We start from the raw sequence: 17,024 nt of genomic DNA, 5'->3' as shown, positions 1-17,024 counted from the left end.
ACTTCTACACATCTCTCTTCCTCTCTACCAACCATTTCTCTTCTCTCATACTCCCTCAAACCTGCCAATCGTATCCTTTTATCCTTACTCAGTCTCTTCCAATCATTATCTTTCAATCATACAGCTTCAACAAGTGTTTATCTTGCAATTTCAAGCGAGTTTCGGAGTGTTGTTTTGACTGTCAAGTAAATCGTCGCGAGGATGTCGCCTCAGTTTTCTGGCGCTCCTGCTGAGACTATGGCTCATCGTACCGAGATGCAGAGTACTATGCTCTCTCTGCCAGGCTCTCCTACGGCTATGGGATGTCTTCCGTAAGTCTTTGGCGAGTCGTCTATGCTTACTATCCTTTAACGCCGGTCACACTAGGCCAGTCTCTCATCAGCACGCTGAAACTGCCCTGCAGGGTGAGCAGGAGCAAGGATCCCACTTTGACAATGCTTTCTTCGATCCAGATGACATATCATTTGAGAAACTGCACACTCATGTTCCTGACGACTTTGACTGGGAGGCATTCGATAAAACGTACAGAAATCCTCGTGAGCAAGGAGCAAATGTCTTGTTCGAACGCCGCAACCTCATCCATACTCACAATGCCCGTGGCTATGGAGACATCCAACGTCTAGCTGATGACCATGGCCACGAGACCCAGTACGCTGGAATCTTCGAAAGGGCAGTTGAGACTCGCAACAAGGGTCAACTCGATGCTGATATCTGGGGAAGTATCATCCAGTCACCCATTCCTCCTAGTATCAATTCTGTTCTTGAGGAATCCCCTATCAAGCATCACAACAACACACCCAGAGCCCATCACATTGAACAAGGAACTGCGCGTCATGGGGTTGGCAGCTCCAATGCTCAAGACCACGAAGAGAAGGATGACATTCCCAGTTATGGCGACCCCTCTGTTCAGCAGCACGATGTCTCAGTGGAGTCTATCGGTGTTGGCAGTTCCAATGTCGGAACCCACGAGGACACAGACCATGCTTGCAGTGGTGGCACATCTGGTGCTTATAACGACGTGGAGATGACCGAGAGCCACACATGCGAAGGCCTCGATGCTGGCACTTCCGTCGTCCAAGCCTGCGTTCAAGCTGTAGAAGAACCTGCAAAGAAAACTACTCCTCCCCTTGCCAAACAGTCGGATGGGGGTAGAAGAAGAAATGGCAATCAAGGCCAAACATAGTATGTTCTCGTTCTCGTCATCCTTCACATCACGGTGGACTTCTAATGACATTTATCGATAGTGCTAGGAACGAGCCAATTCATTCAGACGTGTCCGGAGAGAAAGATGAAACGTCCGAAGCACAGTCCTCGTCCCAAAAGAATTCGGGTGACAGCACTCCTCCCGAGGCAAATCTTGAGGACCTTATTGACCCTGCTCTCACCGCATCGATTCAGAACCTTGTTCCCAATTCGGAGACTGCCAACATGGCCACTCATCCGGCTCACAATGCCGAAAAGGCATACGGAACCCCTGCTGGCAGCCAGGAGACACAGCTGGCGTATCCCTCCGGCAGCCAGGGTGTTACTACTTCTTCCATGCAAGACGAGTCCCAACAGTCGAATGGTTCGGCTGTTCTCGATCATCATACGAACAACCAGGCACACCGGCCCCCAGCCGTGCAACATTCGCAACGTCGATCTTTGAGCTCCGCTGCGGCTCCCAATCATGTTGACCAAAGCCAGGAACATCCTGCGCGGGACATTTCAAACGAGCAGCAGCAAATTCAACCCCGACCAGTTAATTCTGCGAGACCTGCCCAGGGCCAGGCACCTCAAAGTCCACATGCGTCCGTGATCTCCGCAGCCGCTTCCAATGATCATCATAGCAGCGAGGCACACCAGGCCTTATCGGAGCAAGCCTCCTCTGATTCAGCTGCTGACAGACGTAAGAAACCGACAGTCGTCGACAAACTTTTTCCGCAAATCAATACAATACCCGGATTACCGACCTCTCATGATCTCATGAACCCCGAGTGGAGCAGACCGGAAATACAAACCACCGAAATACAAACCAGATTCGCGTCCTTGGAAGAGGCGATGAGTGCGCTCGATTCTCCCAAAGGACCCGGTCGCGACCCGCATTTGGTAGTCTCGCAGGCCCAAAAGGTCGCGATTGTGAACTCTTTTCTGCGGGCAATGATGAACCTCAAGGACGTCGACGACAAGGCAAAAACCACACTTGTGTGGAAGAACACTATACGAAGAAAACCAGTGGAAATCGAGGTCGCTTGTTGGAATATCCTTGTAAGTCTCTGTGGCAGTATGCCTTTCGACACTTTACTGATACTTGAATAGGAGGCGATGATTGAATATCATCGCACAATGCCGTTGCCTCCTCCAAAGGAGAAGAAAAGGGACAATAAAGGGCGCAAGGAGAATGAGGAGGACGAGGAGGACGAAGAGGAAAAAAAGAAGGTGAAAGATCCCGCCAGAACCGGGGCGCTACTTTCCTTCCCGGACAGGGCTGCGGCCATTGTCCGGATCTTTCACGTCAGCAAGTCCACCTGCAAGCGGATGCTAGACTACGGTGCCAAATACATCCGCGAATTCGTGGATGCCCCGCTGGACTGTCTGGTCCGGTGCCGCGCGAACGTTATTGTCAACCAAACCAAGGGAGGGCATATCAAGACCGGAAGGGCCGTCGCGGCGAAGAAAGACGCAGCAGCGAAGGCAAAGGCGGAGGGGAAGGGAAAGGGAAAGGAGAGGGGAAAGGGGAAGGCAAAGGCTGAGGCGGAGGCTGAGGCAGAACTGCCAGTCGGCGGAGATTCTGCTGATGAAGCCCATGAAGTCGAGGAAGCCGAGGAAGCCGAGAAGGCCGGAAATGACTCTCAGGAAACTGTCACTGTCCAGGGTCAAGACATTCCAGGTCAGCGTGGTCCCTCGTATGCTTCGGCGGCACGCAGACAGTCAAGCTACGCGCACAGAGGACAGTACTCGCAGGGTTATTCCATGCAAGGCCAGACCAGTACCGAACACAACCAAGGCATGAACAATAACAGACACGTCCAAGGTATAGTCTATACAGGACAGTACCAAGGTGCGTCCAATACCGGACACATCCAACGCATGACCTATCCAGGACAGTCCCATGGCGTGTGCTATACCGGATACAACAACATCTTCCCCGGTGTGTCCAATAGCGGCCAAATTCAACGCACAATCAATGCCGGACAGCTCCCTCCTACAAACACCGGTGGACTTCGTCCAAGCATGAACAACATAGTGAACATGTTCCCCATGGATCAGGCGTTGACCGCCCCTCGTCTTCCCTATGGATCACACTCCGGATATGACCAGCTCAGCATATCTCCTGAACTCAGTGCAGCAGCTGCTCCGAATTCTCACGCTCCAAATTCTCACACGTCATCAATGGATTCTTACCTGTGGGAAGCAAGCCTGGGTATGGAGATGCCACCAGCGCCTCAACACCCCCTTCAACTGCCAACTTATCATCAGCCGACTTCGACTTCCAGTTCAGTGGCCGGCCTGAATCCTGTCGTTTCGAGAAGCATGGGGTCGAATCATGGTCTGCCGCTAAACAACCAAACGCGCGGCCGTAAGCGAGGATCAACCGAAACTGGCACTGATGAACACTGCCCTCCTACCAAGAGACGTCGTTAGATAAAAGAATGATGCAGCTTCCAGTCATTCTTGCTTCTTCAATGCATTGGACTGTACTAAAGCCACGTTCATCGTCTATTACATTTGCACCACAATGCTTTTCATCAAACTGGCGAGGCGCTTGGGGCTTGCGATCAATTTAGTATCACTTTATCATCTTTCATGAACCTTGTTTCTTTCATCTACTGGCTGCTTCTGTGCAATGCATCTCTTGCTGGCGTCTGGCTCAGTGTTTCTTCATCAGCATTCTATTCACAGCTTAGGATGTGATACCCTTCTTTGAAGGCGAACGCTATCTTGTTTCCTTGGTTGTGCTCTTGTGCACTACATCAGAATCTCATTCCGCTGAATTGATCCCTCTGGAAAACGAACGTGATGACATTGAATCATTTGTGGCTTTAGGCGTTTGAGGTTGCCTCTGTTTGCTCGTTGCCTACTGTTACTGCACTGTCATGACCGCATTTTGATATCCTCCTTGGCGTTGGCGAAGATATCCATCCATTTCCACCTGCGTCTGATCGTTCGAATCCCTCTTGTTTTCGCACCACGTACTTAGTACGCTATGGATTCTAGCTGTTTGTTTCAATACGCAGCCATCAAACACTTTGTACATTTAAGAGATGACCTGTTTGTTTATTGGCCTTTTCTTGTTACTCTTGGTACAAGATTTTTTTCTGGATTGATGCGCAGGCTTCGCTATGCATGACTCTGGACTGGGTTATGCCCATCATTGCATAATCCTTTGATTGATCAATCGTTGCTGATATGCTGGTTTGCTCTTGACATATTCACATCGCTTCATGTACAATATGAGAATGGAACAGAAAAAACAACTTTGAATAGAGAAAATACACAAGGCTACGCAGGATGAATACCGTACTTCTCGTAAGGAAAATCTTCCAAAGTCGACACCAACTCACCCCATCCGTCGTCAAGCTCGCCAGGTCTACCGGCGCCTTGAATTCTCCACGCCACCAACTCCTCCGCCTCCTTCTCCGGGACGGACTTCTCCTCTTCCTTATGTTCACCCGTCAGCCCAGCCAGTACCTCTGCTTCTCGGCCCTTGTAAGCCCCTAGTAGGCCCGGGTGAGGACACCAGATTACCCGCATCCCAGCTCGGCGTCCCGCCTCGACACCAGGAACCGCATCTTCAAACACAAGACACTCTTCGGGCCTGATCTCGGGTTCTCCTCGTTGCCGCAAGCCCTCGTTGATCGTCTCAAGAGCGAGCAGGTAGATATCTGGTAGCGGCTTTCCTCTTCCCTTACCAATTCGAGGATCGTCACCTAGCACGCGCTGAGACTCGGGAAACGCAGAGAACAGATCCTGCAGATGATCGGTCTTCAGTTTGAAATTCTTGCTATGCGATGATGTTGCCAGGGCGATGTAGACTGGCTGGTCGGTTTTCTGGGTGGAGAGAAGCTTGGACAGGAGAGTTCTGACGCCTGGCAGTGGCTGCGACTTGGGGAAGTACTTGGCTTGCAGGGCGGCCTGCTTCGCGGCGTATTCCTCGGGGCTGATCGGGAGTTGAGCCCAGTGGTGGAAAATCTTGCTTGCCTATACGATAGATGATTAGGACAGAACATCGCAGCATCGAGCCAAGACCTTCGAGTCTCAATGACTGAGTGGACAGAAGATGCGGGGAGTACTCACCTCAGGCTGTGGTCGACCCTGCAATTGAGCCTTAATTTCCCAAGGAAGTAGCGGCTTTCCGAACTCCTGGAGGATTGCATTCGTGATCTCTGTGTATTTGTCCTCTGAGTCAATGAGCAATCCATCCATATCGAAGAGGCATGCCCGCACGCGGGGAAATCTGTTAGAGAGGGGCAGTCAGCAGGGTAGAACTCCCAAGGGAATGGGATTCAATGAATCTGGACCTGAGAACTTACTCGGACGCGCTTTTGGTCATGGTGAAGTAGTCGTATTACAGACGAAAGGGATAATGCAGAGTGACAGGAGGATCAGATCTTCAATTGTCGTTCAAAGACGCTCAGATAAGACTACTCCACACTCTTGTGTCAATCGGCTTGAATGTAACCTAATCGGGAATTTCTTTCATGCCGCTTTATCATCGAGGGGGAACGGTCGGGATCGTTCAGGTTGTCCGACAGGCTTCCCGATTATCGATAGGTACTCCGAACCTATCCACTCAAGCTTCGACGGCCTTCTCACGAGCGTCCACTCGCTTTAATGCTCTTGAGGCAGCATGACTACAGAAAATTTGAACAAAAATCCACAAAAATCCGAACCTGTGTCTGATAGCGAGAGCGAGGATGTCTTCCACGATGCACGGTTCCCCGCAGAGGAAGAAGCTGTGAGTTTTTGATTGCCGTCTTAAGAAACAGTTGCTGATGCTCATATCGGCCATCCTAACAGCGCCTCTTGAAAGAATCCCACGAGATCAAGTCAGAAGCCAACAAACTGTTTACTGCTGCCTGCTATGATCAGGCTATTTCCTCCTATGACCGTGCCCTTGCCTCGTGTCCCAGTTACCTCGACTATGAAGTTGCCGTTCTTCGAAGCAACATGGCCGCATGCTACCTAAAGCTGGAAGACTGGAAGGCATCTGTCGAATCCGCGACTGCCTGTCTAGATCGTCTTGAAAACATCATCCCGCTGTCTCCACAACAGAATCTGGGTGAAGAACAAACTAAACGAAACCCTCAATCGTCAGAACAGACAGACGCCGTGGTCGAGATTTCCGGTGAAAACGAAGAGGCAGAGGAGGAGGAGCTCAAACGGTTACAGAGAATGGACGAGAAAAAGAACGACGTGATGCGGATTCGGGCAAAGGCGCTTATGAGGCGTGCGCGAGCGAAGAGCCAGCTCGGCGGCTGGGGAAATTTACAAGGCGCCGAAGAGGACTATAAAGTGCTTGCCGGGATGGATAACCTACCTGCAGACGATAAGCGAGTTGTGCAGAGGGCTCTTCGCGAGTTGCCCGGGAGGATAAATCAGGCCCGGGAGAAGGAGACGGCGGAGATGATGAGTAAACTGAAAGATGTGAGGCGACAAATCTTCCATACTGACGCTGTTGAAGCACTGCTAACTCTTCACGCAGCTCGGAAATGGCATTCTCAAACCATTCGGATTGTCAACGGATAATTTCAAATTCGTCCAAGATCCTAAGACTGGTGGCTACAGCATGAATTTTCAATCATGATTATAATTAAGAGGCCAAGCTTCCCAATTCCTGAAAACGCGTTCCTTATTGCCTCTTGCGGATGTAGAATCGCTATGTAATGTGGAGGCGCGACTGGGAAGAACCCATATTCCCTTCGTCCTCGTATGTACACTGTCTTCGTAGGATAAGACATCGTTACCTCAGCTGGTTACCAGAGTAATAGACGTCACCACATCCTCTGCACTACAACAATTTTGGTTCTCTGCCTGTGCGCCTAGTATTGAATGGAATTGGCTCAGTACTTTGCACATCATCCAATCGATCCCTCAGCGATACTGAAACTTTATCTCTTCGTTCTATGGCACCCCCGGCATTTCATGTGGGGGAATTGCGGGGCCATGATGGAGGATATCCGATAGTGGCTCCGGCCGCTGGGTGCTCAATTTCACAGCGTCAACAACTCGACTTTGGCCCGGCTTGAAGGATGCCTTTGGAGTATGTCTCGCACAACTCTTCGCTTCAGCGGAGCGATTTAGTGAACCCATTCTCATCTCTACCGCGCATGGAGTCCAGACGACTCACTCACGAAATGAGGAACGAAGTCGTTGAAGACACCCTATGATTCGGAATTACCCCTCAGCTTTGTTGACAACTTGACAGTCAGAGTTCATGGAGTTAAATCCGGCATATTACTGGGTGAGTTTATTACCGAAGTATGGACAGCTAGTAATTGGGGGGCTAATTGAGTTCTTCAATTGCCCTACAGAGAGACTGTCCAAGAGCCATGGACAAGGCTCTGGATGTTGACCTCTTTTCTGCATTTCCCCGCATTAATCAGCTGTCTTCGCGACTTGCACTCAAGGAGATTCACTACAATGGCCACCACTCTTCAGACAAGATTCTTGGGTGAAGTTCGAGGCAAGAGTCACGACGGTGTGAGTCAATTTCTGGGCATTCAATACGCTACTCTCAAAGACAGATTCGCAGACGCGGAACTCATAGAGCAGCGTGAAGGTAGTATCCTCGACGCGAGCAAGGATGGGTAAGAGTGGTCGGGAAATATACCACAAGTCAGTGAACTAATGCAAGGAATCCTAGTCCAACTGCTTTGTCTCCTTCGTTCGGTTGTGACTTTGAGCTTGGCCACATCCAACATATCCTTCCAAAGAAAGAGCTTCCTCAATCGGACTTGAACTGTCTCAACCTGAATATCACCGTCCCGGCGGGCACAACAGAGATCTCCAAACTTCCAGTCTTTCTCTTCATTCACGGCGGAGGGCTGGTGCTTGGAGCTAACTCCTGGCCACAATTCGATTATGCACGGTTCGTCAAGTTATCTGTTGAAAAGAACTTACCCATAGTGGCGGTTTCTATGAAGTAAGACCACCACCCTGACGCGACATGGGCAAGGACTTACTTTTAAACAGTTATCGTCTCGGCGCATTCGGCTTCCTTACTTCCGATGAACTTCGACGGGCTGGGTACAACGCCAACAACGGGCTCAGAGATCAGAAAGTGGCCATGAGATGGGTGCAAAAACACATTGCCGATTTCGGTGGAGATCCTGATAATGTGACACTCGCCGGGATGAGCGCTGGAGGAGGTATGTCTTCCTCATCACTGTTTTCCGTCACGTTACAGGCATACTGAAATTTGCTAGCGTGTGTAACGTATCACCTCGACTCTGACGAGCAACTCTTTAAGAGGGCTATTGTGATGAGTGGTACCTGTTTACTCATCCAGCCCTTGCCTTACGATTTACATGAGCAGAACTACCAGCAAGCCATTGCGACATTAGGACTGGCCAATTCCAGTTCAGAGGAACGAATCAGGACTCTTTTGGAAACACCGGGTGAGGACTTGGTTGCCAGAATCCCTCCAGCCGTTCTAGCAGTTCCTGCAATTGATGGGGACATTGTGTCCTCCGCCATTTCCTATGCGCAGGTAGCTGACAAAGCTTCTAACTTTCCCCGCGGAAAGAAGTGGTGCGAAGATCTAATTATTGGCGACGCTCAGATGGATGTACGTCGTCATTAACCGCTTTCAAATATTCTACTGACCGCGACTCTCCCTCCTTTCAGGCTAGTATCATGGCGTTTTTGATGTCGCATACGAAGAAAGACTGTGCAAGCAAGTTTGTTACCGCACTGAACACCATACTTGCATCCAAATCGGATGTTGCGCAACAAACCTTGGACAAGTACAACATCACAAAGGACATGACAGACGACGAGGCCTTCCCGGCTATTCTCAACTACATGAATGACATTGCTTTCTTTGCTCCGGTTCTGACGTTTGCAAAGGGCTGGAAAAACGATGTATACGTCTATCACTTCAACGAAGGGAACCCATGGGACGGACCTTGGAAAGATCGAGCAAGCCATATCCTTGACTTAGCCTACCTGTTCCAGAACTTCCGAGAGTTTATGGGGCCAGCCCAGCAGCAACTTGCAATCACCTTCGCCGAGGACTTCTTCAAATTCTGCCATGGCGTGAAGCCATGGCCTGCCGTTGCCCCGAATGATGTAGAAGCTGGCTTCACGGCACGAGTCTACGGTCCTGCACCCAATGTCGGGCAAGTGAACGGGCCGTACAATGAGGGAAGTTTGCGAAGAAGTCTTCTCTTCGACCACGCTGACCAAGTGTCGCTAGATGAGTTTGCAAAGGTACTTGCTTTATTCAGAACCCTCTAGCCCAGGGTCATGACAGTACAGTGTGATGTATATAGTCGTCTCAAGGGATAGATTTTATTCCACCGCCGGTTTTTATTTTGTTTTTGACGTAGGCACATTGTTTGTATTTCGAGTCAATTATATGTAGATACTGGCAGATAGCCCAATATTGTGTTTCGTGGTCGACAGATCCGCCAACCTGAATAATTCAATGCGGATTCCATCCAATCTCGGGGCCCGCGGAGCCCGAGCCAGTGGGAATTGAATCAGCGGCCTAGATTTTTGATCCTCGAATCCTCTCCAAAATATTTATCTCTTCTGAATTTTTCGTTATGTGCCACTGACGTATATCTCCATAGATAGTTCGGTAGCTCTAGGATTCCGTGCCCATCAATTTCATTTCGTGACCCCTGTTGCTCGAGTACCCACATGACATCTCAGCGGTGTAGCTCAGACTGATACCCATCTTCGCTATGGTCCTTGGTGGCCTGCAGTCAAAAAATGAGGAGGAACCTAAACGACCGATTCTCCTCGAGCTAAGGTCTTCCAAAGTCTTCGTCATATTTGTGGTCTCTTTCGCAACATTCACTGTAAGTTGGCAACAAGGGATGGTGTCTTCGGAAGAAACACGCTAATACCAGTTATGTCAGGATATCCTGCTATATGGGCTTGTAAGTTGACCCCCTGCCTTAAGCTATCGTTTGCTATCGTGTAATGCTTTATGAGCAAGAGCTTAACGTGATATAGATCGTTCCTGTAACCCCTACTGCATTGCATGAGAGAGTCGGCTTATCTGAGGATGATGGTATGCCCCCCCTTGAGATGTGTGGATATTTGCTTCCTGTGATTCTGGCCTTAACCTTTCACCATCAGAACAATCATGGACATCGATCTTATTGGCCCTGTACGGTGCCGCACTGTTGGCAGCTTCCCGTGAGTTTGACCATCCTTCGCCACCGGACTACACCGACAACCTTACTCACCGTCCTCGTTCAATACAGCTATTTCCGGCTACTTGGCAGATCGAATAGAGTCTAGGCGATGGCCTCTCCTGATAGGGCTGGTCGCCTTGGGTGCTTCTACGGCGTTGCTCTGTGTAGGCACTACCCTCGGCCTCTGGATTGCTGGCCGTTTATTTCAAGGGGTGTCTGCGGCTATTGTTTGGACAGTCGGACTCGCCCTGCTAGTCGACACGATAGAAAAAGAGGCTCTGGGCGAAGCGATGGGATATGCGGCAATGGGCATCACACTCGGGACAATGACAGGCCCCCTCCTTGGGGGTGTTTTATATGAGAACGGAGGCTACTATGCTGTTTTCGGTCTCGCATTCGGTATCATTGGCTTAGACATATTCCTGCGGCTCGTCTTGATAGAGAAGAAAGATGCCCTGAAGTGGCTTCAAACTGAAAGGTTTTCCACAGGACCGGTGGACAATCCAACCGAAAAGCAACCTACAGATGGGCGTGCGTCTCTTCCTTGCCCGACTAATGAGTGCGACAGTAACAGTCGCAGCGAGCATGACACAGCATCGAACGCGACACCGCAAGGCGGTGCAACTGGGGATCCAAACCAACAAATGCCTCGCAAGAGACGTTTCGGCGCTGTTGCCACCCTGTTGGCCTCAGACCGAATGCTTGTCACGCTATGGGCTTATTTTATTGTGGCGGTTGCGTTGACATCTCTCGATAGCGTCCTCCCTCTTTTCGTTCAGGATACATTTGGGTGGAAACAGACTGCCCAAGGACTGATCTTCATTCCAGTGTCGGTGCCTCATATTCTGGATCCGTTCTTCGGGTACATCAACGACAAGTTCCCTCAAGCTCGGCGCTTTGTAGTTGGTGGAGCATTGCTCACCACAGTCCCATTGTTCGTGCTTCTCCGTCTTGTCACAACGAATTCTATGAACCAAAAAGTGGTGCTTTGCGTGCTGCTGGCTCTGATTGGGCTCTGCCTGGCCTTCCTAATTCCACCGCTCTTTGTCGAGGCCTCATATGTTGTTCAGGAGAAAGAAGCGGAGTCACCCGGCGTTTTCGGCAAAGGAGGCGCAATGGCTCTTGCTTACGGTATCCTTAATTCTGCTTTTGCAGCTGGGTCCATGGTCGGTCCATTTCTCGCTGGGTTCATCCGACAAAACGCTGGCTGGGGCACCATGTCTTGGGTCATAGGTCTGCTGATGGGCGTGTCTGCTATTCCTATCTTGCTTTTTCTGGGTGGCCGTATATGGAAACCTACAGACCGGCATGCTGACAGTCGGCCTGTCGAAGCAGCTGCATAGGCTGTAGAGAACGCGAAACGCATACTGGGATTGTGTGTCGAACAGACGACATACTCGAGCAGGCTCAAAGTTGTTTATATAATATAATTCCCAAAATTAGAAAATCTCACATCATAAAGAAAAGATTCGTTGGTGGCTACTTAGTATCAGAAGATGAGTAGTATGCAGCCATTAGAAACTAAGAACCTTTCACCAATTCACCCCAGCAACCAACAGCTTCCACCTGCGCTTCGGACTTCAAGGCAAATCTCTTTCTACTATCATACCTTGAGAAGCAAATTTCGTGGTTTCTAACTGCCGATATTCCGTCTTCATCATCCGAGCTACAACGTTTCAACATCCAGGTGGATATCCCCGCAGCAGCCCCACAGCAAGCATGCTCGTCAGCATGGGGGGGGACAAGCTTCGGAAAGCATAACAACCGACTGGATGGAGAGAAATCAAAGAAGAAATAGGGCCATGGGTAGTGCAGACACCTCGAGAACCTTACCTGCTCCATATTGTGCTTCCACGCTTCCCTCCTCCTCCTTGACTCCCAGATTGACTCTGTGATTGTGAATATGGCAGCTCCACAAGTACAACATCAAGGACTTCAGGCATTCTTTACAGGTGTTCGAAGGGATTTCGACGGTGTCATAGTTGACCAATTCCGCGGAATCAAGTATGCCCAAATACCGGCGCGGTTCCAGCGTGCTCAGCCTGTGGAAACCTTCAACGGGGGCGTTGTTGATACTACGAAATACGGGTATGTCTTGTTTTTAAGCTCATTGAAGCCATATTCGTTACCTATGGACATACAATTCGATATACTGAACCTGATGTTGAAAAAAGACCAAAATGTCCGCAGGTTCAGGTGGACGTGCGTCATTTGTTGCGCATCCCGGAGGATTTTGAGATAGAGCCCGAAGCTGAGGATGAGTTTGAATGTCTAAATCTGGACATCACCGGTCCTCCTCTCTCTAGCATTAATGGCCCTCTTCCTGTTCTCGTCTGGATATATGGTACGATGGCAGATTTGCAAGCATTCCAAGCCAAGGCATTGATTGTGCTAACGGCAGTGCCTTAGGCGGTTCTCAAGTTGTTACATTCTGTTCTGCCCAATCGAAAATCTGCGGTAAGATATCTGAATTGCTCCTTATTTCTTCAACGACTGATGCCTGAATACGCATAGACCCGACTCGGATCGTTGCTGAGTCTGTCAAGGAGGGTCAGCCGTTTGTTTTCGTCTCTTTCAACTACCGTCTCAATATCTTCAGTTTTGGCGATGGAAAGGAGAAGAACCTCGCGATAAAGGACCAAAGGTTGGCCATTGACTGGGTTCGGAAAAACATCGCAGAATTTGGGGGTGATCCGGTAGGTGATCCAACGTTGCTTAAGGACGCCTGATGCTAACGTCTTTTCTCACTTCAGAAGAATATCACACTTGCTGGAGAGAGCGCAGGAGCGGTTTATGTTCATGCGCATCTCATTACCGGCCCTCCTGTCCAAAGAGCTATCCTGGCATCCGGGTCGCTATACCTCTCTTCGCCGTTGCCGGTCGAAAGAGGGAATGCGCTCATCAACACACTCGAGAGCAAGGTGCAGGAGATGGGACAGGACTCGCTGCGTCATTCGTCTGTTGACTGTCTAACGCGCGCGTTGAAGGAGTGCAATGTGAATACAATGTGGATACAGGAGGATCCCGAATTCCAGGATTGGGAGAACAAGCCAGAACAAGTCGAGGAACTCATGATTGGCGATACTGAATATGAGGTATGTTCTCCATCCTTCTCCCATTTACACTGCCTCTCGCCTAGTCTGACTTCGATAGTCTGTCATTTGGAGAAACGGAATCGAGACCTTCGACGGAGCATCGATTGCTGCGGCTTTCGAAACCGACAAGAACTATGGTACAAAACTGCGCAAGATGTACCAGGTCGTCCATGACCGTCCTACTGCCTGCAAACTGGGCGCTCTAGATTTCGTCAATGATACCCGATACACCCTCCCTGTTGAGCTCGTCGCGGAAAAGCTCAAAGCTGCGAACAAACGCGTTTTCCGATATGTGGTTGACCAACCAAATCCATGGCAGTCTTCCAGTCGGTCTCACCACGCAGTCGACCTCCTGTTTCTTTTCGGAGGACTCGATTTCTCCTTCAACCCCGCTGCAAATGAAGTAGGCCAAGAGATGCGGAAGCGTTGGATACGGTTCGTCAATGGCATATCTCCGTGGTCTGAAGACCGACGATTCGCCTATGGGCCCCTGGGGGAGTGTAAGGAGATTACCGAGGAGCAATTCGCGTCTCGGCGAAGAGTAGAGCACCTCAAGGTTCTTCGAGAGGCTGGCATCGGAACTTACCTCCCAATAGTTTTTGCGTTGACAGCAGGCAGGATCAGCCTGCTGAATTGATATGGGTCCTCAAGGCACACAGCCTAAATTGATGAAAGTTCTTGATCTGCAATGGCCATGCACCATAAGAAGGTCGGATAGTAGATAGACGAAGTAAACACTAAAGTTGAGGTAAATCCAACTGAGCATAGCCATCCTGGTGTAGGCCATCCTTGTGTGCAGACAGGCTGTCAGTGACCGAGCGCTGTCGGCTGACCTTCTTTTCCCCCTGGGAATCCTCCCTCCTCGGCAATTCTCATACAGACTCAATCCCGACCATGAACAACTGTTCATCACGAAAGGATCATCTCTCCGCATTACTCACAACTTACTCAGGTGGGGTTTGGCAAACCATGCGATCAAAGCAGGAAAGATGGCGGACATCGCTCCGCCCACGGTTCCCCTCCCCGAGCTCCACTCTATTGGCTTCGGCAACGCAAGGCCACTCCAACATGCCGATTTGTATGGACTTTGGGTCAGGTCTGTTCTCAATCGGGCTGAGGTCGTCACCATCAGAAGCCAAAGGATATATCGTGTATCCCTTCGTGCTCGGAAACTCGGATGAGGACGTGTCCGACAAATTATAAGGTTTATGTTCAGCCATTCGTGGACACGTCCAAATGGACAGAGTATTTGAGGCTTCGTGGTTCCCTTCGATATTGATCACTATTGGAGCAATCGAAGATTGAGCTTCTCTGGACTCACTACTTAATTATTCCCTACCAACCGCAAGAATGGCCTCTACAAGCGCCTTATCTGATCCCCATGAGTATCAGAAGATATTCCACTGGGCAGAGACTCAAAAGGACGGTACCATTCCTTCTTTCAACACAAGACGGAATGATCCTTACCAGGTACGTTGTTATTACATTCGTTCGTTTCTTCGTGATAACTGACTCCTACAGTATCAAGCCGGCTTCGGCAACTCGTATGTATAGTACGCAGCTACATGTTGCCATCCAACCAACTTGCTGATTTAGACATCTCTATAGATTTGTCTCCGAAGCTGTCCCTGGTACCATTCCACAGGGCCAGAACAGTCCTCGTAACGTGAGATTCGGCCTGTATGCTGAGCAGATCACCGCGACTGCTTTTATTGCCCCACGACATTGCAACAAGAAGGCATGGTTGTACCGTGCTCGTCCGGCGGTTGCTCACCAGGGATTTGTACGTTGACGGCACTTTGAGCGATGGACTCGTGCTGATAAAGCTATAGACCGACCTTCCTGACAACAAAGACACAGAGTCGACTTTCCTGCCGATAAACCCTCGAGTGCGCGTCTCTCCAACTCAGCTAGCATGGCATCCATTTGAGATCCCGACTGGGGAGGAGGTAGACTTTGTCTCCGGTCTAAAGACCATAGCAGGATCAGGAGACCCAGCCCTTCGCGAGGGCCTCGCTACTCATGTCTATACGGCCAATACCAGCATGAAGAAGAAAGCCTTTGTGAATTCTGATGGTGAATTTCTCATCATTCCTCAGCAGGGCGCCCTGGACATTCAGACTGAATTTGGTCCATTGTTTGTTCAGCCCGGAGAAATCGTGATCATCCAGCGTGGTATTCGCTTCCGCGTTGAGCTTCCTGACGGCCCTTCCCGTGGGTATATACTCGAAATTTGGGGATCTTCCTTTGAGCTGCCCGAACTAGGACCGCTCGGAGCAAATGGTTTGGCTAACGCTCGAGATTTCCTTGCTCCCCATGCAAAGTATGAGATTTCTCAGGAGCCCTGGGAGATCATTTACAAACTTGGAGGGAAATTCTTCAAGAGCACGCAGAATCACAGTCCTTTTGATGTTGTTGCCTGGCATGGTAACTATGTATGTTTTATTCCTCGTGGTTTTCAGTATAGAAGGCGAAGCTGACCCTACATCAATAGGTTCCATACAAGTATGACTTGACAAAATTCGTCAATGTCGGCTCAATCTCCGTCGATCACATCGATCCATCCATTTTCTGTGTACTCACAGCCAAATCCCGCGACCTGACGGCGCCTTTGGCCGATCTGCTGATCTTCTCTCCCCGATGGGACGTAGCGTCTCGTGAGTTGCTGTTATCCACAAACGCAAAGACATGCCGTCGGCATGCTAACAATATAGACACTTACCGGCCACCTTACTATCACCGCAATGCTGCCTCCGAACTGATGGGCCTGATCTATGGTGAATATGGTGGCCGCTCGGACGCCTTCAATCCCGGAAGCATTTCTTTTGAGTGTTCAAGTGAGTAGCCGTCGCGATATTCCTGTTGTTTGCATAGGGTGCTAACTGTATGGTCAGTGGTCCCTCATGGTGTTGCGTACGAGCAATTCAAAGATGCCACAGAGAATCCGCCACCTGTGATGCAGATTTCAGAGGCATCGATTGCCTTCATGTTTGAGTCCAGTCGGCCATTCACAATTACAGACTATGCCTGGAACAGCGACAAGAGGCACGAGCACGAGCCGAAGATGTGGGATGATCTTGTGGACAATTTCTCCAAACATGCCAAAGAGGTTGAAGAGATTCTAGCAAAGAAAGTGGAAGGACTGCGAGTTTAAGTCTATATCAAATCGTTCGTTAGCGCTCTGCCTGTACCTAATGCGGTAGTCTTTCTTGACTCGTAGTCTTTTACAAAAACGCTTTTTTTAATGAGATGAAAATGCTATGCATTCGCCCCTTCTACTTCTTTCTATTAATTAACGCAGTTACACATCCGCTCATCACCAATTACCACCCCCACATGCTCCTCGTCAATAAGGTACAAGCTTGCGACACCTGACAAGTGCTACAATGAAACCAAAATCTATTACGATGACACTCTCAGCAGCGGCCAGCTGCGTTGTTTGAAGGCTGCAGCGAGGTGCAGTACGTCGATGCGATGACTTCAAAAAGATGTCAATATGCGATCATTCCTACAAAGGTGTCATCCATCCCCCTTCTACTCAATGTACCCAGTAACTGGTATCTAGCCATCTGCAGTG

General features: G+C 49.8%; 7 protein-coding genes across 7 annotated transcripts; 6 read left to right on the top strand and 1 right to left on the bottom strand.

Moving 5' to 3' along the window:
• Window positions 1-201: 201 nt before the first annotated feature.
• Aud_004335 (uncharacterized protein) lies at window positions 202-3,624 on the top strand (the record flags this gene model as incomplete). The annotated part of the gene is made up of 4 exons (XM_043289275.1): window positions 202-311; window positions 367-1,182; window positions 1,245-2,247; window positions 2,299-3,624. The coding sequence occupies 4 exons, from the start codon at window positions 202-204 to the stop codon at window positions 3,622-3,624; spliced, it is 3,255 nt and encodes a 1,084-aa protein (XP_043145210.1).
• An 858-nt stretch (window positions 3,625-4,482) lies between these two features.
• Window positions 4,483-5,533, bottom strand: Aud_004334 (haloacid dehalogenase superfamily protein; the record flags this gene model as incomplete). The annotated part of the gene is made up of 3 exons (XM_043289274.1): window positions 4,483-5,181; window positions 5,278-5,437; window positions 5,514-5,533. The coding sequence occupies 3 exons, from the start codon at window positions 5,531-5,533 to the stop codon at window positions 4,483-4,485; spliced, it is 879 nt and encodes a 292-aa protein (XP_043145209.1).
• Window positions 5,534-5,830: 297 nt separating this feature from the next.
• On the top strand, window positions 5,831-6,787 carry Aud_004333 (uncharacterized protein; the record flags this gene model as incomplete). Its single annotated transcript, XM_043289273.1, has 3 exons — window positions 5,831-5,938; window positions 6,001-6,627; window positions 6,686-6,787. The coding sequence occupies 3 exons, from the start codon at window positions 5,831-5,833 to the stop codon at window positions 6,785-6,787; spliced, it is 837 nt and encodes a 278-aa protein (XP_043145208.1).
• Window positions 6,788-7,623: 836 nt separating this feature from the next.
• Window positions 7,624-9,441, top strand: Aud_004332 (putative carboxylesterase; the record flags this gene model as incomplete). The annotated part of the gene is made up of 5 exons (XM_043289272.1): window positions 7,624-7,790; window positions 7,847-8,125; window positions 8,176-8,351; window positions 8,409-8,770; window positions 8,830-9,441. The coding sequence occupies 5 exons, from the start codon at window positions 7,624-7,626 to the stop codon at window positions 9,439-9,441; spliced, it is 1,596 nt and encodes a 531-aa protein (XP_043145207.1).
• Window positions 9,442-9,893: 452 nt separating this feature from the next.
• On the top strand, window positions 9,894-11,695 carry Aud_004331 (MFS transporter; the record flags this gene model as incomplete). Its single annotated transcript, XM_043289271.1, has 5 exons — window positions 9,894-10,010; window positions 10,071-10,091; window positions 10,168-10,225; window positions 10,294-10,353; window positions 10,422-11,695. 5 exons carry the CDS (start codon window positions 9,894-9,896, stop codon window positions 11,693-11,695), a joined length of 1,530 nt encoding a protein of 509 aa, XP_043145206.1.
• Window positions 11,696-12,255: 560 nt separating this feature from the next.
• On the top strand, window positions 12,256-14,084 carry Aud_004330 (putative carboxylesterase; the record flags this gene model as incomplete). Its single annotated transcript, XM_043289270.1, has 6 exons — window positions 12,256-12,440; window positions 12,527-12,696; window positions 12,762-12,809; window positions 12,867-13,048; window positions 13,106-13,447; window positions 13,506-14,084. 6 exons carry the CDS (start codon window positions 12,256-12,258, stop codon window positions 14,082-14,084), a joined length of 1,506 nt encoding a protein of 501 aa, XP_043145205.1.
• Window positions 14,085-14,797: 713 nt separating this feature from the next.
• Window positions 14,798-16,601, top strand: Aud_004329 (putative homogentisate 1,2-dioxygenase; the record flags this gene model as incomplete). Its single annotated transcript, XM_043289269.1, has 7 exons — window positions 14,798-14,917; window positions 14,969-14,991; window positions 15,056-15,230; window positions 15,280-15,882; window positions 15,942-16,104; window positions 16,162-16,284; window positions 16,342-16,601. The coding sequence occupies 7 exons, from the start codon at window positions 14,798-14,800 to the stop codon at window positions 16,599-16,601; spliced, it is 1,467 nt and encodes a 488-aa protein (XP_043145204.1).
• Window positions 16,602-17,024: the final 423 nt, after the last annotated feature.

The sequence above is a fragment of the Aspergillus udagawae genome (genome assembly GCF_001078395.1).
Source record: "Aspergillus udagawae IFM 46973 DNA, scaffold_3, whole genome shotgun sequence".
In the NCBI taxonomy this organism is placed as follows: Eukaryota; Fungi; Ascomycota; class Eurotiomycetes; order Eurotiales; family Aspergillaceae; genus Aspergillus; species Aspergillus udagawae.
This window is presented reverse-complemented; position numbering and strand designations above follow the sequence as displayed.